The 20,236-nt window shown below is 43.3% G+C and overlaps 2 protein-coding genes across 5 annotated transcripts in view; both read right to left on the bottom strand.

The window, feature by feature from the left end:
• Positions 1-1,001: 1,001 nt before the first annotated feature.
• On the bottom strand, positions 1,002-9,126 carry ctsla (cathepsin La). 4 transcript variants are annotated; one of them, XM_061070819.1, is made up of 8 exons: positions 9,063-9,126; positions 4,883-5,014; positions 4,683-4,805; positions 3,517-3,669; positions 2,342-2,566; positions 2,018-2,186; positions 1,789-1,906; positions 1,002-1,397 (listed from the first exon to the last, which is right to left on the bottom strand). In XM_061070819.1, exons 2-8 carry the CDS (start codon positions 5,003-5,005, stop codon positions 1,298-1,300), a joined length of 1,011 nt encoding a protein of 336 aa, XP_060926802.1. In that variant the 5' UTR covers positions 5,006-5,014; positions 9,063-9,126; the 3' UTR covers positions 1,002-1,297. The 4 variants fall into 4 exon arrangements, with proteins under 4 accessions (XP_060926802.1, XP_060926803.1, XP_060926800.1 ...); XM_061070820.1 differs by having other exon boundaries at positions 4,883-5,017; positions 9,063-9,125; XM_061070817.1 differs by lacking the exon at positions 9,063-9,126 and adding an exon at positions 5,747-5,834 and having other exon boundaries at positions 4,883-5,017.
• A 2,426-nt stretch (positions 9,127-11,552) lies between these two features.
• The window catches only part of dapk1 (death-associated protein kinase 1), a 60,106-nt gene continuing 51,422 nt past the window's right edge, over positions 11,553-20,236 (bottom strand). Inside the window, exons 19-25 of the mRNA XM_061072308.1 lie at positions 19,623-19,842; positions 17,943-18,128; positions 17,660-17,857; positions 16,963-17,101; positions 16,547-16,667; positions 15,884-16,072; positions 11,553-15,590 (exon numbers count right to left, since the gene is read on the bottom strand). Of these exons, the coding sequence (XP_060928291.1) occupies positions 14,310-15,590; positions 15,884-16,072; positions 16,547-16,667; positions 16,963-17,101; positions 17,660-17,857; positions 17,943-18,128; positions 19,623-19,842 (2,334 nt within the window). The 3' untranslated portion in view covers positions 11,553-14,309. The remainder of the gene's footprint in view (positions 15,591-15,883; positions 16,073-16,546; positions 16,668-16,962; positions 17,102-17,659; positions 17,858-17,942; positions 18,129-19,622; positions 19,843-20,236) is intronic.

Genomic DNA, 20,236 nt, shown 5'->3' with positions numbered 1-20,236 from the left:
AAATTATTACTTTTCAATTATCAAAATATGAATCATAAACCCAGAGTCTGAAAATATTTCCAAACTGCAAATTCATCGTATGACTCATCATATTGTATATAAACATTAAACATACACTATTTTCCACAAGAACATAGTTCTTCTTTCTTCACTTGTTATTATTTTTTTTTTATAGTATGTTTATTGAGCATCGGTGATACAAAATGAGGACATTAAAGAGATACTGTACAATGCTCAGATTTTTCCAAATTTTACAATTTACAGTGACCCCCCACCCCCCCTCCCACACATCCTTCCCCTGTAGATGTCCCAACCCTGCCTGTCTCTAGGTGAAGGGAAAAGAAAAAAAGAGAAAATCACTTGTTATTCTTATCTTGTATATTGACCCGGAGTTCAAAAATGGAAAAATGTCTAAGAACCAAGACATGAAGTCTGGAAAATATGAAGAATCCATATTTCCGCTGGATATTTTTTCGAGTGTTTTCAGTTTTATGTCATCGGCAAACAATTTGCATCATTTTCTTTTATTTTGGAGACTAAATGTTAGTTTAATCAAACAACTGTTTAATTCAACCAAAACTGAAAGTAATCACTTAACCCAATACCTTTAGGACTTTACTTTGAGAACAAGCTTATATATATATATATATATGGTTTTACAGATTTGTGGTCATGATTCGACAGCATTGTTGTGTGGTTGTTAATCCTATAAGATGCTCACAGTACCAGACATGAGGGGGAACAGCTGAGAGCATGTGACTCCGACACGTGGGAATAACACAGTGGAGTTTTAATGTTGGAGTTTAATTTGAGACTCTGAAATTAAAGAACCAAGTTGATTTCTGCCCAAACAAACACTTTCTATCAGTGCTGGTGTCTGAGTGAGTAAATCAACAGAATCGTGGTCTCACTTTCATGAAGTAACTTTGAAACCAGAGCGTTTTTCAACCTTATCCATAAAATCGTCAAATACTTTAAACACAAAGTCCAAAACAGCAAACTAGTGTTTCACAACTTTAATTGATCACAGTAAAAGTAGAAAAAAATCATTTACAATGACAGAAGCAAGTGTTGGATGTATCACTCAGCTGGCAGCATACACACATATTTACAAAGAATAAAACACTGAACTAAAATCTTTTGTCAAAACAAATTAAAGTTGCATTAGATCAGCCAAAACAAAATGGCGGCATTTTCCTAAAACAAGTAAAACGGTGTTTCTTCTCATAAAACGTTGACGTGTCGCGCGGACCCGATCGAACTATTGCAATAAAAACTCTAAGAGGCGGAGCTAACGTTAGACCAGTGGGTAACTGGCGGCCGTCGCAATCCCACAGTGGTTCTTCCGGTCCTTGGCCATGTAGATGTAGCCTTTGTCTCCCCACTTCTCACCCCAGCTGCAGGAGGAGAGACAACATGTCAGCGAAATTACGTTGATGGATTTGATCCAATTTGAATATCTACAGTAAATTCTCTGTATCCAAAATATGCAAACATATGTAAATGCCAGTTTGAGACTAGGAGTTGTTGAGGTTCTACAGGTAGAATGATATCCTGTTATAATTTGCAAGTCGGCCTTTTTCCCCACGTAAAACAAAAGCTCAACAAAACCGCTGATTTAACAAAACCAGAACCTACATGAAACAAACATTCACTGTTGCATAGCAGCTGAGATTAGAGGTTCTAAGCTAATGCTAATTAGCTGTACAAATGAATAATCAAAATGCTTATAACAGAAGAACGACACACAAGTTTGAAACAAGAGTTTATGTTTTCTTTTTTACTGACCTGTTCTTGACAATCCAGTACTTCTTGCCCATCTTATCTTCTCCCTCGAAACCGTAACCCACCGCCAGCACGCCGTGGTCCAGCTCCTCGCTGCTGCACTCCTTCTCGTAGTAGATTCCTACAAGATTCAACAATCCAATAATTAATTTACAGAACCAGAAGCTGCTGAACACTCTCGTTCCTTAATTCATCTTTCACAGCCTCCTACGTCTAAAAACAAAGGACTGACCTGATTGGTAGAACTGGAAGGATTCGTGTCCGGCGTCGATGGCCACAGACACCGGGCCCACAGACGCAATGGCCTTCATCAGAGCGTGCTCCTTGCCGCTGGGGATGTCCACGAAGCCGGTGTCATTGGCGGAGTTGTACATGGGGTCGTAGTGACAGGGCTGGTCGTCCTGGAGGAACAAGGGGAACACAATGTTTTGGCAACGACACAGAACAACAGATCCAAACTGTTAAGGTCATCACTTCACGTGGAACTGAGCAGATCAATAACAGGTCTTTAGTCTACAGCTCCTGGACTTTGTGCTCTGTCCCGCGAGGTACGTACCGTTCCCGTGTACGGGTAGGAGTCCTCAGAGTCCAGGCCCTGGTTGTCAGTCACGTACTGGAAGGCCTGGTCCATCAGGCCGCCGCCGCAGCCCTCGTTGCCCTCGGGCCGGGAGCAGTCCACCAGGTTTTGCTCGCTCAGCGACACCAGCTTGCCGGTCTTCCTGAACTGTTGACCCTCCAGAGCGCCGGTGGTGCTGAATGCCCAGCAGGAGCCGCACTGACCCTGAGAGAGAGAGAGAGGACGGGTGGAAGCATGAAGCCGGGATCAGGACAGTTTGACCTAATGAAGTTATCCTAACGCTCTGTGAACAAACAGCTCCTCGAGGACTCATACTGATCCTGACAACGGCCTAAAGTTGCCTTGTCATGTAAATAAGTCATTCATACTCCTCCATTTTATTATACTTTGTTTTTGTTGTTCTTCAGTCATTTATAATCGTTGTTCTAATGTCACAGTGTGTATCTCTGGAACTTTCTGGAGTCTAGGAGGTGAAACTTCACTGGGAGCTGCTGTTCAGCACTCAGACCTGATGTGTTGACGCACTGCAGTGATCCTGTGGAACAGGTTTCATCTTACAGGCTGTTAATGTACACACGGGGGGGGGGGGGGACACAGTGTACAGTCAGTGTGAAGCCGCCCGATAAGAACAAACCCTCGACCCTTCACCTTATCTGTTCAGGCGAAAACATTTACTTCAGTGGAACAGTTGGTTAATTTGTGACAAACCAAGACGAACCAACTTAAAGGTTCCGTCTCCTGACTTTCTATTATTGTAACAACAACAGTGTTTAGCAGAAGTCACTGACATTTTTTAGTTTTATTAATGGAAAAAAACTATTTTACCGATTCAACAATGTAGAAAAGATCAAATTAATGATTTACCTCTTGTCTGAATAATCTACTTTCTCAAGTTCTATAGACGTGGTTGTATTTGTGTTTAAACTGTAAAATATGAATCTGACTAACATGTCTTTCATTACAGTGACTCAGGATGTATTGACAATTATTAAACGTATTTTTAACTGGTTTGTGCACTTCTGACTTCCTGAAAATCTGGTGTCGCTGCCACAGTTCCAAACTCGTGGCTCCTGATGTGAACTCATACATCGTGAACCACACCTAGACGGGTCATGTGACTGTCATGTGACCGTCAGGGGAAACCACATGTGTACCTGGTCCTTGACGGGGGTGACGTAGCCCTTCTCCCTCCAGTCCACAGCCGACGGGGCCGTCATGAAGTTGGGTTCCATGAACAGAGAGCCGGAGAACTTCCTCTGCGTTTTGAGCTTGTAGCCGTTCATGATCTGCCTGAACTCCTCGTGAGTCTGAGGGACAAGAGGACGAGAGGAAGTGAGGAAGTGACACAGAGACAAAAGGTTTCACTCACAGCAGAGACACGGGAGCAGCTGGGGCTCGGGGGGGTTTCTCTAGAGGGGATCCGGGGATTCTAGCTGCAGCTGTGAATCAAACCTGGTTTTTACAACTCAGTGATAATAGTAGAACTCTGAAGGAATACGTTTGTATATAAACATTAAACGTACACTGAACAGTTCTCTCCTTCACTTGTTATTCTTATCTTGCATATTTATTGACCCAGAATAATTTTTTAATGTTTAAGAACCAATCGAGAAACCTGGAAGGTATGAAGAATCCATTTCCTCTGGATATTTTACCAATGTTTTCAGTTTTATGTCCTTGTATTTGAGTTTTTGTTCAACTATCTGTCTGATAGTTGAAACAAAAAAATTTCAAAGAATATTTGTGATTAATCGTTAAACTGTTGCATCATCTTTTCTTTTATCACACTTCCAGTATAATACATACAAACTGTTCACCCTACATTTCTCTTCTGTATTATTTAATCACCATATCTGACTTCAACTTGTTCCTCACATGAGATTAAACCCACTTTTTTTGTTTTGTTAACATTGTCCTGGTTGTGTAAATCTTATAATCTAGGATTTTCCACCCCACCCCCCCGAAACTTGCTGGTGTTAGGTTTGCTGACTGAGAGTAACTGGGCGTTTGCTATCAGGGCCCTGAGGCTCTGGAACTCCCAGTCATGGTAGATTAGACTCACCAGCTATCAACTTGTTTTCAAATCATTGCTTGAAAACATATTTTATAAGAATATCATTTGTTTTTAATACTTTATCTGTTGTTTTAACTCTAGATATGGGCTACAGGATATTTATGAAACTCAAACAAATGAACTGCTTCTCTTTCCAGCTTCTAGCCCTTGTGTTAAAGTTATTTAAGTTCTTTGTGTCTTTGTTAAGACCTAAGCTCTGTGTTTACCAGTGAGACGGGGGTCTGTGTGGTGAGGGGGGGACGTTACCATGTCTCCAAAGTGGTTCATGCCCAGGCGGAAGGAGTGTGTCCCCATGGAGTGCTCCAGGTTGTGCATCTCGATCTTCTGCAGGTTCTTCTCCCAGATCATCCTCCTCCAGCCTTCCTCCTTCTGCAGAGAAACCACAGGTTAAGAGCTTCGCCTGCAGCGGTCAGACATCGAGAGGGAAAGGGAACCGGGGGTCTCACCTCGTGGTATTTCTTACTGTGCCAGCTCTTCCACAGATCCCAGTGGTCGTCCAGCTGTTTGTCCAGAGCCGGGGCGGAGAGGACCGAGCTGAGACAGGCGGTCAGCACCAGGAGGGGCAGCATCCTGGCTTCCTGCTGAGAAACAACCAGTAAACAAGGGTGAAACACTGGTGTAGAGGCCTGGAGCTGCATTACAACACACACACACACCAGTCTCTGTGCACAACAACAACTGATAAGTCATGGTTCGAATCCCCCCACCCCCCATATCACATGTTGACATGTTTCCCAGTGACACAGGAGCAGATTAAACTGGGACGTGGATCTCCACAGTGTTTGGATGAGACAGCAGGAAACACTCTGTTCTCTGGAGTCTTGGCCACATCCCAGACTCTCAGCCCAGTCACGGGATTGAGCCGAGGACGAGGCCTGGACCACTGGGAAGACTGGGAACCAGTAGGAGACTCAACCCTATAAATGGGTGTTGTTTCCAGGGTTCGATCCACAAGTTGAGGGACGTTTCTCCCTTTTTTAAAAAGCAACAACAGTGGGAAAGAGCCGAGGGAGCGAGAGAGAGGGGGGGGGGGGGGGGGGGACAAAGAGCCGAATGAAACAAAATGGCTCGGGCTGGGGGACGATCACAACAGATCTCCACATTCCTCGAGAAACTGGCTTAAATAGACCTTTTCAAAATGGAGCCTTTGGTGGTTTTAACGCGTCGAGTCCAGAAACCAGTGGGAATAAAAACTCAGTGGGAATAAAACCAGTGAGGGACTAAAACCCGTGAATAACGGTTCAGGTCCAACGTCTCATTCACAAGTTCTAGAATCAAAGTTATATAAAACAAGAGGATTTGAATCTTACTGTGAATCTGTTGTTGTCGAAGAAAGAAGAAGAAGAAGAATATCCAGAGCGACTCGAACACAGCGTTTTATAAAGCCGCTTAGGCCCCGCCCCTCGAACTCGCTGATTGGTCTGCTCTTTGTATTTATCAGCACCAGGCCCCGCCCCCGCAGAGTGACGCCACCGCGGCAGCACGTGACTGCTCCTGAGACACAAAGTTGTTTTTCTCTGGGGTTTAACCTCGATTCATTCAATTACTGTAACTTTTTTTGCACTTGTTTTCATTCATTAATATCAGTTCTCACTTCAACTGTTTATTATCTGTATGTATATTTATCTGCTGCTTATATAATTACATATTTTCATACGCTACAGTATTTATTCATCTGATGCTACCTGGTCTTGTTTATATATTTTCATTGACTTTAACTGTACATACTGTATTACTATCTCAATACACTTCAATCACTTAAATCATTCAATTATTTATCCAAGTTGGTAAAAATTATTTTTTGCAGCCGGTATCCCATCGTCCTTTTACATTCATATTCTCATACTCTTTCATTTGATCTGTACGCAGACATTGCACTGATGTCCTTGTGGTCTTCTTTCATATTCTTTACTTTTACTCTATGGGCCTTTTAATTGTCCTCGGGGGACAAATACAGTTTTTTTTTAATTTGAATTTCTGATGCAAAGAGCTCAACAAAGAGCAAAACAAGAAAAACAACTTCATCACTTTGCTACAAAAAGTCTCAACACAAGTAAAAACGACAACAGATATTTTTCCAGGGGACAGTGATGAACCTGCTTTAGTTCAATGATTTGTGAAGTTCCTGACGAGTGGCACACTTCCATAACTTCACAGAGCATTAAACTGCAGCAGGTGTGTGTGTGTGTGTGTGTGTGTACATATTATCTGCAGCAGGTCTGAGTGTTTGTTGCCTTTGGAGACAGTGAGATATGGAGGTGGAGCTAAACCCATTACAACACTGTGAAAGGGCTGCTCCAGGGCCTGGGCAGAATTTGACCCTCAACCCCAAAGAAAGTAAACAAACAAACGCTTAGGTAAGCAACATTCAAATACATGTAACACATGTTTTAAGTAACGCTTCACCTGGAGGAATGACTCGGCTCTTTTTCTGTCTTTGAACTTTTACTGGTTCATAGGACTGTGAGGCTACAACTCACAGTTTTTAAAATTTCATCGAAGTAATCCATTTATAATACAATGAATAAAATTTTCAAATTCCCATTATTGTTCCCTGAAGCAAAAGTTCACATATCTGATAGAGTTTTGGGATATTGATTTAAAATTCACAGAAAACTGTGGAGATGAGCAAGTAAATACATCAGAGAAGTTGTTACCAGTTCAGTTTCTACAGCAGTTGTAATAAATGTTTGTCCTCACCGGGTTCATCCAGACAGATGCAGCTGGACGGAAATAAGAGACGACTCTTGTTATCTTATATCTGCAGCTCTACACGCGTGGAAGCCTTTTACCTCCAGCGTCTGTTCCACTGCTGAAAGTTCATTTAGTTTGAACACGTACCTATAAATAGTCAAACTCCTGCGTTGGTCTCTTATTGTTTCTGTCCGAGCTGGACACGTGAGGCCTTTGACTTTCTGCAGTAATTTGGTCTCATGAACCCAAGGTTTAAAAAAACAAAACATAGATTGTCCGACAGGTGCAGATGTTTCGAGAAAGCAGAAGTAGATTTCGCTTTACTTTTCTAAATGTGCACGATGAATACCACGGAGGAGGAAAGTGCTTCCATTGAATATATTAAGGGGTTTGGAAAAAAATAATAGTGTCTCTTGTCCGTCTGTCTACATTATGTCTATGAGTCTAAATATGTCAGTGTAGATTATATCAGAAATTCAGACTCTGTTTCTGAGCCTGACTCCTCACACAGGTTCCTCGAGGGCAAGTACACAAAGTACTGATTAACAGACACTAAAGTCAAAGTTACACAACCAAGCAGAACTCAGGTCGACATCTTTCAGGACGTGTATGACATAACTCTGTTGTGTGTGAGCTCTTTGCATCCTGACGACGACACAGTCGAACCCTCACAGAACAGATAAGATCCTTCATATTATCAGCGATGGTCAATGTGTTCATCGTCACGTCGCGTTCGCACTTCCTGAAACAACATCTGCACTCATCAGGCTCGATAGTCATGTGACTGAGAAGCTGATCAAACACATTGTTCTCTGCTTCAGGACCAAACCTTTTGTTTTGAAGGTGTGATGCTCTTTTACTATGATAAGGACGTCTGAGGTGGAAATTATGTAACTATATTTACTCCTCTACTCACTTTATATTTAACTTTAATTTAATAATTATTCAGTCAGCCGACGCAACTCATATATAAATACAATATTAGATTAAACTAAACTAAATGAAACAAAAAATATTGAAATCGTGCTTTCAGTTACTTCAGCGTGATACATTCATATATAGAGAATATTATAATATTGTAAAAATGAGATGGAAATTAGCTTATTAACATTTAAAGTTTACTTAATTTCTCTATAGACTGGAACTGGCTCCGGCTTCATATCAACAGAACAATGTAAAATTTGAATCAAGCTTTGAACCTCAATCTTGAAAAGAAAGCAAATAAGTGTGTTTCCCAAACTGTAGAAAGAAAACATATTTTACATTAATTATACCAAGTTTTAACGTACTCAACGTATATATTAAATACCACCCAGAGATATGATGACTCATTTACATCTGGTCCATGTGATGAACAATGTCTGAAGCTGTCACATGTCTCTGGTGTAACTGTCGTCAGGTCATCACGGCCTCAGAGTAAAAATACATCATTTCCCCACATGAGCAGAAAAGCAGAGTGACTCCTGCCGTTACCCCCCCGACTCCACTGGTTTCTGCTTATCCAGTAGTTATACTGTCGGCTGTGGTGGAAAGAAGCGCTGACTAATTCAACTGGGTGTCATCCGCATGGCAGTGTGTCCCAGTAATGTTTCCTAATGGAATCATGTGGAAGGTGAATGAAATTGTGCCGAGCACAGAACCCTGAGGAACGCCGTAATTAACTTTTGTTTACCTCTATTAGATATTTTCTTATGTACAAATACTTTTACACATTTTTCCATTATGTTACAAACTGTTTCTTCTAATCAATGTTGTATATATTTGTAATTTTCCTAAAATAAATACCGATATATGTCATGGTATCATCAACATATAACAACATCCTGCTGCAGTTTATCTCTAATGAACGTTATTTTGAAGGTTTTGTTTTCCTGTCACTTGTGACGCTCCTGCGTTATTTTTTGAGAACCATATGGAGTCAACATTACTCACAAGAAGAAGACGCTGCACAGACACACATCTGATCTGATCCTCCCTCCGTTTGTCCCAGAGGACAGAGCAGAGCTGAGGGACACGTCTTCATCAGGGTCCGTACCGACGTCTTCTCCTGTCCTCACACTGTTTCTCTGCATCATTGATGTTTTGCTGCCGTCAAACAACAACAACATTTTGGGGACATTTTCCACGATGAAGTTCACAGAAGCTCCACAACAGCAGCCAGAAGACTTTAGTGGGAATGAGGCTCAATCCCAGAGAACTCTTCTTAAAACCTCGGACTCTGACGTTCAGCAGCGTTTTCTTATCTGGGATTTGTTGTTATGTAAGAAAAGAATCAACAAACAGTGACGAGCGAGTGACGACTGAGAAGCTCGGTAAAGCAGGATGAGATTTAAATCAACATGTTATTTTATTATCTATAATATTTTGCTGGTAAATGGTTTTTCACTGTTTAGACACATTACGACATAGATCAGCTTCTTTTTACAGTTAGAGTCCAGTGAGTCACCATCTTTTCTGTCGAGTAATTTTACTTCTTAAATCCTCTTTTCAGTCTCTGTGACTTCTGAGTGTGTGTCAGGGATTTGACCTTTCAACAGAGACAATGGGTTTCATCAAAGTACGAACACCTGTGCACACACTTCTGCACAAGAACAAATTTGAGAACAAAAACTGAGGAAGAGGTTGGTGAATGAGGCTCGTTGGTTTTTTCTCAGCTGCTGATTCCAGGAACCAAGATGAAACTCAGGTGAAAAACACAAAGTACTTAAGACAAGTGAACAAACCTCAGGAAGATCACGTGATGTGACTGAAAGCTGCAGAACAGCTAAATGAACCGTTCACAACGGGAAGAGCATCAAAGCATTAAACACCCTGAAGCACTTTCTTTAGTTGCTTTCATTTAGTTTTATTTGATGCATGTTCCTGAAATTACAAACAGGTGAGACGTCAACGTGAGCGGCTTTACTATTTTGTAATGATGTGATAAATCATGTAAAAGGAAAGTTAATATAATAACATATCAATAATAATATTGGTTTCCTGTAGAGGATTTATATGAAAAACAAACAAGCAGTTTTCAGAACTTCACGTTAAACTAAAATAAACTATGTCGCAAAGTGGAACATTTAAAAGACATTAAAGGTGTTGGATTGAATGACGATTTAAAAGTTAAATATATCAAGACTACATGATTGTGTGTGATATTAAACAAATACACTGGTTATAGATGATATATATTTAATGTAAGTGTCATTTCTCTGCTGTTGCTTCTCTGTAAAAAAACAAACGAGACAAATTCAGATTCACGGCGTCGCCTTCGTTTCTCTGACTGAACAAATATTTTGAATGACAGTCAACAGCGTCAGCAGCTGGGACGAGTCGAGACAAACCCCGAGTCCTTCAGCAGCAGTCATGTGAGTGTGTGGGTGGAGTGTGTGTTTGTGTGTCTGTGTGTGTGTGTCTGTGTGTGTGTTGCTGCAGCTCGGGCCCCACAATGAAGCCAGAGAAGTGTAAATAACACAGCCTGGAATTCAGCAGAGGAACCAGTGAACCACAGAGTCAGAAACTCAGTGAGTCGCTGCAACAAGTGAAGTCGTCCTTCAATCTGGTGCATGAATACTCTTTACTCTTTTCTTAAGTTAATTAAAGTAAATTAAGGAGGACGTTTTCAAAGACACTTTATATTCACACTAATAAGAAACATCCACATTTCAACTTCCAATTAAAAATACAGAATCTAAAAACTCATGATAAAATAATGAAGAAGCCTTTTGTTCATTCTACATCAGGAACCTTCGAATATATATTTTAAATCAATAAAGAGACAATGACATGAAGCAGAAGTTGATATAAGGTGATTTTTTTCTATAAGTGCTGTAAGAGTTCGTTTTCTATAATGAGTTATTTAAGTAAATCCTCGTCAGTCTTATGTGCATGAGTTGTTTCTCACTTTAAAAAGAAAAATTAACCTCTACTTGCTAATTATCAGTTGTAAACTAAACCAGTTAAACCAGTAATTTCTCTTTCCTTTGTTTTAAACCTCTTACTCATTCAATAATTCATAAGTAAACAGAAAAGTCAGGAACTTTCTCTTGATCCAAATTCTTAATATTGCACCAATAATTCACTCGGGTGAAGTTTCATTCATTTGTTTATGTCCCTGTAATTACAATATTTTATTATGTGCAATGCTTCTTACACTCTATATACTTTTTCCATTCAAAATACTTCCATAAATTTATATCCAATTTTTTTTCCATTTTCCATGTTCATACTTCATGTTTATACATATTAAGCACTTATTTTGCATCAACTGAGCTGTTGTAACTCAGCAACTTTCCTGTGGGATTAATAAAGGATTATAAAATATTAAAAACCCTCTTAACCTCCTTGTGAGGCTCTTAACTTTATAAAATGAAAATCCAAAGTTAAAGATGATCTGCACACAGGTGTTTCTCTTCAGGAAGGACAGAGACGTTGATATTAAGTAAAGAATTTATTATAAAATGTATTACACTATAAAGTGTCAGAAGTACTAAGAACATGGCATTCCAAGACATGCTTAAAGAACGTAACATAAATAGCGACAATAAGACTTGTGCAATGTGGCGATTGGACCGAGCGTCGCTCAGAGGTGAAGTCGAGTTTCCTCGTTCGACAGGAACTCACAGAACCGTGTTTTTCAGAAAACCTCTTTGTTCCAGTTGCACTCGCAGCCGGAACCATGTGGAAAAAAACAAACGTGACAATATCGAGGTGATTCTCAGCTCTCAGCACAGAGAGTCTCTTTCTCTGGGAGGAAAAACTTCATGTTCACTTCCCTTTCTCAAACATCACCTCTCGGTGTTTACAAGGCAACAACAGAGGAATGAAGAAGTGTGTTGTTCAGGCACACGACGTTGGCAACTTCAGTAAAACAAGAACAAAATAAAACAATGTTCACGAGCAGTTTGGGACATTTCACTTTGTCATGTTTTATACACAAGCAGGAGTTCTATTGTTTTTAGGAGAAATGTGTTGTACATTCATTTAGCCTCGTTGCAATCGACGTATCGGGCGAAGCCGAAGGAGGTGAAATAACAAACAAGAGGATGAAGTGAAGGACACTCGAGTATTTACACCACAGCTCGAGGTTCGCTGTGTCGATTGGCAAGTTCAAGCTGAGATGGACAGAGAGAGAGAGGATTGGAAATTGTCTGTCAAGTCTCATCTCTGAGCAGCTGGAGACGCTGGAGGAAGAAAAGACAGAGAAACAGGAAATACTGCACAGAGCCGCTGGTTTTCTACCAGACTGGGACACAGCGTCTAGAAAAAGGTTCTTTACACCAACGTTATGAGAATGAAACTGTCTTTTTCTCAACATTAAAACACAAAAGAGAATTTTTTCTGGTCCAGGTTTTGTTGACGCAAACATTTTAAAACACCAGCTTCCACAAGGTGAACATGTTCTTCTATCATCTGCAGCCTTTGGCCTTTTCTATTCAGCTTCGTTTATATTGAATGATTCCGCTGAGCTGCAGCTTTGTGTCACGAGAAGTGAAAGAAAACGTGAAACCGAGCGAAACCGACCGAGACACCGACGCTCAGACACAAGCGGCGTTGGTGACTCGGACTCTGTGACTGTTGGCGTCCGTCACACGTGTAGAAAACGTGTTGCTTTTTGCTCGTTACAAAAGTTTAGAAATCGACCAAATTACAAAATGTCCCCTCTTCGGGTTGTTTACTTCAGTTTTGATTTGGACCTTGAAGCTGAACAGTGTCAGTGCTGCGCTTCTCTCTGTCGGCCACGTTCACGCTCAGTAAACACACGACTCACGACTCAGGGAGGGGCGAGTCTTCAGTGGTCGAGGAAAAACATGGCTCCAGTTCCATTTGTGAGGCTGAACAGCAGAGAAACACTTTCACTTACAGGTCCCATCGTTTCTTAAGATGTGCAGCTGAGTAATTCTGATAAAGATTCCTGGAAAATGTGGACGTGTTCAATCACTACACAGAGTTTTAACTTGTTCAAGCTCAAATTTAATTTCCGTCTTTCTCCTTCTGGAAATCGATGGAAAGCAGATAATTGTTTTATTCTTTCAAACCTGTCGTCAGATAAGAAAGCTTTGACCAACACCAGAAACTGAATCTTAAGTGATTAAAATAATCTGTAACACAACTGTCTTCTATTCCTCGGTGCAGAGCTTTGGTTTCACAAAAGTTCGTTTCCCCGGAGCAAATTACCTTCATGGAAATTCAATAATAAACTGCTCAGACTACATCAGACAGTTTAAGACACTTTCTGTTCCTGTTATTTTCTTTCCAGGAATCCTTCAACAAAACCTATGAGATTAAACGTCATCAAATGAATCCAGAACATAGAGTTTTGTTGTTGGATGGATAATACTTTTACAATATGCAGGGCTGTAAAAACCCAACAACACACCAGTTTCCCTTTGACTCACAGCGTCACATCAACTCCTCACTGAATTCAATCTGAGATCAAACTTCTCCCGACAACTTGACAACATTAGAGTCATCAAACAGAACTCAGCAGAGACGAGGATCTGATTTCAGTCGCGTTTGGGAAATTCAAATTTCAGAACTTCGTAAAACGAGACAAGCTTTTCATTTCTTTTTCCTCGAAGTCGAGTTTCGATCAGTGTCAACAAGGCACAGTTGTTCAAATGTTTGGACCGAACCACTGCTGGGACGACTTTGTGCTCTGTAGGGAGGTAGAAGGCCTCAAAGGCACTCGCAGAAATGCTCTTCACGTATTAAACGGGAGAGAGGTGAAGGCTCGAGGGAGGAAAGACCCCAGCCTCCGAGTCGACACTGATTTCATACAGTCCTGAACATGAGAAAGGTCCGAACATGGGACCGCCATCTTGTCCTGTCTGTTATGAGAGTTGAACTTTCGCTGTGAGGAGAGAGAGGAGGAGGAGGGATTTTAAAAAGCAGCACGACGAGAATAAGAACAGAATAAAAGCACAGATTCCTCTTTGGAGCTCAGGACGTTCAGGTTTTCACAACATTCATAGTGGAAGGAGAGTTCGTCTGTACAGATGTGGAGAGCACAAACACAACATCTGGCCCCGACGTGATGGGAGTGATTGAAGAGCGAGCTGCTCCACTCGGGTAACGATTGCACTTGTTTATTTTCACACACACACGCACACACACAGGAGTCTGTTCAGGGGGAAAAGTCTCAGGGGACAAACCGTCTCGTCTGGCGAGGACAGAGAGTCGACCCTGATCAGTTCAGCGGGACACGACGGAGCTGATGGAGTTGTACGACATGCCTCCGTTGCAGGTGGGGGGGTAGCCGTTGACGACTGCCTCCATGTTGACCCTGAAGACGGGGGAAGCTTTGAGCAGGAAGTCGGCGGCGTCCCGACGGCCGAGCTCCCTCAGTTTGGCCATCAGCACGCCGACCGTGCTGTCCGCTCGCCCGCTCCACTCCTGCAGCAGCGCCGCCGTGGGGCTGGGCTGCAGCACGGCCTGCTGGGAGTCGGGCTCCAGCTCGGGGTCGCCGTTTGGAGTCCCGCTGCTGTGTTTGGCCACCAGGTCCGTGAGGCCCAGGTTCATGGCGAGCAGGCACCAGTCTTTCCCCAGCGCGTCCGGAGGGTCCAGCATGCGGCAGAGCTTCCTGCGAGCCAGCAGGGGGACGTCTGATATGTGGATGTCAGTTCCCAGAATCCCCTGCTGGTAAACCTCAGCACAACCGAACACCAGGATGCTGCTGAAGCTCTCCCGGTAACCTCCCATCGTGTTGGTCAGAGAGTTTTCCCGCTGGACTTGAGCCCGGAAGAAATCTTTGGGTTGGTAGACCATGATGGGGGCGTGGTGCTCCCGCAGCTGCTGAGGACTCAGGTAGTATTTGGCGGTGAGCAGGCCCGGCAGCGTGGAGGCCAGCAGGTTCTCTGTGATGCTGCAGATGGTGTCCAGCAGGGCGTAGCACTTGGCCCGCTCGGAGTCATGTCCACGCACCTGGATCTCCAGCCCCTGCCCGTGGTTGACCAGCAGGATCATGGCCTCCACCGTCCCCTGGCTGACCTTGGCCCCGTTGGTCCAGAGATGGATGTCTCCGGCGATGTCCTCCATTCCCTCCTCCTCTGGCTTCTGCTGGTGGCTCCAGCGACACAGGTTGACCTGCAGTTTGTGGAACAGGCCGCAGGGGAAGGGCGTGAGGTGCTCAGCAGGGACGAGGCGCACGCCGCCGTAGAGCAGAGACTCTTCTTCCTCCTCTTCGGTCCAGGAGCGGTGGAGACCGTTTGTCTTGATGAGCGCAGGAACGTCCACCATGGACGGGTTGGTGGCGTCACGGGCGCAGACATCCATGGCGTCTAGAATCTGCAGCAGCTCGTCCACGTCACTCTCAGGGGCCAGAGCCTGCACCTCCTCCAGCCTGTAGCGCCCCCTGTAGTGGTGGATGGCCTTGGGCGTCTCCACGGAGAGCAGCTTGCCGAGGACATTGCTGCAGAGCCAGCGCGGCTCCAGCAGAACCACGTCCTGCACCGTCTCACTCTGCATGATGTTGATCTGTGGAAGGAAGGAGCAAATCAAAGAGGAGAGATGGTGAGAGAGGGAGGGAGAGGAAAAGAAAAAGAGTGAGATAAAACTAACAGGAAATTAATAAGACGCTTTTCAGAGTCAGTTTCCCAAATTCTTCCTCCTGAGCTGAGTCATTCTGGTGAATAAACAGAGACAACAACTTCCAGCTGTGGAGTTTTTTTCTTTATAGATGAAAAACATACAAACAAACATGAAAGCACAGTGCCCCCTGGTGTTAGTCTGGTGAAGTGACAGCCAGCTGCTGATAAACACACACGCACCTCTCCCATGCTGTGAAGCTGCAGGGCCAGTGTGCGCAGGTGATCCTGGCTGACCAGAGGGTTGATGTGCTCCTGGACGTCGCTGACAAACTGCTGCCAGGACGTCAGCTGGTTGGGTCCACTCAGCTTCCTCCAGGACGGCAGCGTGGTCAGCAGGCGCTCCGACAGCAGCGTCATGGGACTGCACGTCTGCAGCGACAAGTCACAACACGTCAGATATATCTGTCATCTGATAGAATTTTAACCAAGTTCAATAAATATTTTTACTTTCAAATCAATTACATCTATTCTCTGCTTGCGTTCTTTCAGGGAGATTAGATAAAAGTGAAAAGACACAGGGAGGAGCAGAGGAGGCAGAGGAAGCAGGTGAAACAAAGGAGGAAGAGGAGGCAGACGAGGAAGGAGAGGAAGGAGAAGAAACAGAGGCAGAAGAGGAGGTAGACGAAGTAGGAGAGAAAGGAGAAGAAACAGAGGAAGCAGACAAGGAAGGAGAGGTAGGAGAGGAAATAAAGGAAGCAGAGGAAACAGAGGGACCAGACGAGGAAGCAGAGGAGGAAGAGGAAGTAGACGAGGAAGGAGAGCAAACAGAGGAAGAAGAGTAAACAGAGGAGGCAGTTGAGGAAGGAGAGGAAGGAAGTAGGAGTCAGAGGAAGCAGTGCTCACCGATATGATGTTGGTGCGCAGCTCCTGTAAGTGGCTCCTGAGCAGCTTTATGTCTCTGGAGTTCGAGGCTCCAGAATCCATCACAAACAACTTGTCACTGAACTGCATGTCGTTCCCAAATCTGAAATAAGACAAGACCGACATTATTAAAAAGTGACACCTGCTTACCGGATTAATGAGATAATAAAATAACAGAAACACTGGAGCTACACGTGGCTCTAATTATTATTTTAGTGGCATGTAAAAGGTTGTGGTGTTTTGCTCACAACTGGAAAAGTTGCTGAGGCTCATGGGTACTGTAGTTTTTACAAGATGTTTGGAGCAATAACTTATAACAGCATTGAGGGAGGTTTCATCTGGTAAATAAAATGATCCAACAACAACAAACAACGTTGTTCTGAGGTTCGACTCCCGACCTGTTCCGGACTTCCTTCAGCAGAGCTCGCTCCTTGTCGTAGCTGAAGTCTCCAGAAAACGCTCTGGGGACGTCGGCGAGGTCGGCGTGCGTGGCCACCAGGACGACCATGAGGGGCTGCGGGATCCGACCCCCGAACGCTGGAGAGAACAGAGGACAGCGGATTTATAATGCAAGTCACTTTACAATGACTTTGTACATGTTGTCTGGTGAAATCATCTTTCTAAAGATTAAGGAGCTAATTGCACTTATACAATTAAGACACAGTCTTGTCTCATGTGCCGAAATCTGGTCAATAACTTATAATATCTGAGTGGATTTACTACGGATCGTGTTTCTGCAGCAGTTTAACTGATTAACTTCAGGACAGAACATTTATTTTTATTAGTTTAATACCATTTCATCATAATTTCACCATCATGGACAATAAGGCTGCAATTCTTTACCTAGTGAATAAATTACATCCTGGGTGTATTTGACAATTATCCATTGTCACAGTACTTTGTTTAGAAATGTTTACAGATGTATAACGTTGAAATAAATTAGGTTTTTAAAGCAGACATGTTGAACACTTTAATAAATTAAATGGAAGACTTTTTAAGCCTTTTATGGCCTTTTTGTGGAAACTGAATCCAGAGCTTAAGGTTTTTCCGGTCCTGCAGTGTTAATACAGCTGTGGCTGAAGAGGCGGTGCTCACCGATGTTGTCCTGTGGCAGCGTGAGCGCCTTCAGTAGGTTCAGCCAGTAGGTGATGTGGCTCAGCTGAGTCTCGTACGGCTCCTCCAGGCTGAACAGGACCAAGTGGATCGCTGTGACGTCGTTGGCGGCAAAGTAGTCGTAGGAGCAGTAATAAACCGGGTTCCCCGAAAACTCCCACACGCTGAAATCCCCCACACCTGCAGAGAGGGAAAGAAGTGCAGTCTAAGTATTTCCTGTGTTTCGTTATAGTTCTGTTTAAACGTAGCTGCCTCCGGTTCTCACCGTGGATGTTGGCGTGCTGGATGTCGATGGCCTTCGTGGCCTGGTCGTCGCCGGTGGACAGGGCGCTGTGGACGGGGGAGAAGACCTCCAGGACGCCTTTGGTGAGACTGGGCTCAAACATCATGCTGCGACTCCGCACGCTCACATTCTCACAGCCCGGGTACAAGTTGGAAATACTCACCGACACTGAAGGAGGAAAATAGAGTAGTTCAGTTCAAAAAAGTAACTTAAATAATCAATCCTGTAATCAGATGTGTATCCAGTCATATGTTTCCCACTTGCTGCCACAAGGTGGTGCTGTTCTATAGCAGATAAATCCAGTTAGCAACTCCACATCCAGATGTGCTAAACACTGAGGGCCACACCTACCAGTTGATTTTCTGTGGTGTTGAACCACAGGTCTGCAGCAGCTTTGTTTATCATCATCCTTCCTTATTGTGACTTAATCAGGTGGATAGAGTTTGAGTCTATTTCTTTTCTAATCCATCACTTCATACAAAAACGGTGACGCCTTCTGTTATTTGACAGATTAGTTAAGTAAAATGATAAAGGAAGATCAGTCTCTGCCAGGAAATATCACACAGAGCAGAACACTTTCAGATATGTGCCTATAAGCATCATAAATGGGTTTTTGACGAGTATAAATATGTTATTAACGCGCCACATTCAACAGGATCATAAAAGTTGAAGATTGATGCCAGTATGGAATCACAATGCTCTTCATTCCCTCTCGGTTTCTTTGTTTTTCCCCGTCTGTCAACATCACCTCAGTTGTGACAGAGTCAACAGAGACAGTTACTGAATTCAGGCAGAAACGTAGCAGCTTCCTGTGCAGCTCGGACTCGGGCCACTGGTTTGCTCCCAGTAAAGAAGATGGGATCGGTAACTCTATACACATGACTGAGCATCAGGTCTGTCTGAGAGGTAATGGCTCTGAGCGCTGTGTGAGAGTGTGTGTGTGTGTGTGTGTGTGTGTGTGTGTGTGTGTGTGTGTGTGTGTGTGTGTGTGTGTGTGTGTGTGTGTGTGTGTGTGTGTGTGTGTGTGTGTGTGTGTGTGTGTGTGTGTGTGTGTGTGTGTGTGTGTGTGTGTGTGTGAGGGGAGATGAGCGCAAATACAGAGAAAGATTGATGGGAGATTTTGTTTTTCTTACACTACACTGAACAGATCATTGAGTCTTTACAAACCCTCAGAGGGAAAAAAAGGCTTTTCTTGGACCAGGAGGAGGAGAAAACGTTTGTTTCTACTTTAGAGAATAACTAAAACCCAGATATTCCATCAGCTATCATCTGACGAGGAATAAGGACCAAGTCAAATATATCAAGGCTTCTGGCATCTTATGTTTGTCGTAAACCATTTACAGTTCGACTAGTTTCTTCTTTTACCTTGATGCAGGTGTTTCATCTCCTTTGTTCTCCAGTCAGACTGTGACTCAAATGTGATTTTCTTAAACTAAAATTCACATTTTCAAGCTTCAAAACATCTGACAAACATGAAAACTGTTGCATGCGCTTGATGAGTTGCGAATGAAGGTGAGCAAACATTAAATCAACACTGTTAATGTGCATTAACGTGACTTATACATTATTCTAAGAAGGTAGTTCTGGTTCTTGGCAGGTGATCTGGAGGATTAAACTTGTGTTGGATTATCACAGCTCCCTCAGATCCGTCCGTTAACCTACCGGCAGGTTTGGAGTTGACGGGGGAGTTGGGGTGCCGGGTCGTGTTGCTCATGCGTGTCGTCCTCCTCCTCCTGAAGAAGCTGCGCAGGATGCCACACTTCAGAGACTCCAGCAGGGAACTCTTCCCGGCTCCGGAGTGTCCGAACAGCTTCAGCTTGATCCTGGGCTGGACTGTCTGCGTGGGCCGCAGCTGCTGGATGTAGCTCAGCTTGTGGTTGTCCTGAAGACCCAAATAAAAAAAATAAACACACACATGATGGTTCAGATCGCTCTGAAATACACATTTCTCACCGTCATGGCATCAACTCCCATTAGAGTCCACAGTGATGTTAGATATGTGACTCTCTTCATGTTGCTTTAATTGATTTAAACTAATCTAAAGGTTTTTCTATGATACAAACACACCAGCACGAGACGTTTCCAAACACTCCTCTGCCTCCTGTATTTCTGCGAGTTCATCATATAACATTTGTTAATGTGTAAAACACTTAAAACTGATCCACTAGATGAGTCATGAATCAGGAGCGACCTCCAATGCTGGTGTGGTTGTGTGGGATGTGAAAACCCTCCACGCTCCCACCTGAGTTATGTTAATAAAGAAAGTTTCTAAATTC

Source organism: Limanda limanda, chromosome 5 (assembly GCF_963576545.1).
Source record: "Limanda limanda chromosome 5, fLimLim1.1, whole genome shotgun sequence".
NCBI lineage: Eukaryota > Metazoa > Chordata > Actinopteri > Pleuronectiformes > Pleuronectidae > Limanda > Limanda limanda.
Note: the sequence above shows the minus strand (reverse complement) of the source record. Positions and strands in the feature narration are given on the sequence as shown.

Excerpts from the sequence above, each read along its gene's own strand:
- ctsla (XM_061070819.1), bottom strand. The coding sequence starts at position 5,005 with ATGCTGCCCCTCCTGGTGCTGACCGCCTGTCTCAGCTCGGTCCTCTCC. Across the intron at positions 2,187-2,341 it reads CCTACCCGTACACGGGAACG|GACGACCAGCCCTGTCACTA; the intron begins GTACGTACCTCG and ends TTGTTCCTCCAG. Across the intron at positions 1,907-2,017 it reads CTTCCAGTTCTACCAATCAG|GAATCTACTACGAGAAGGAG; the intron begins GTCAGTCCTTTG and ends TGAATCTTGTAG.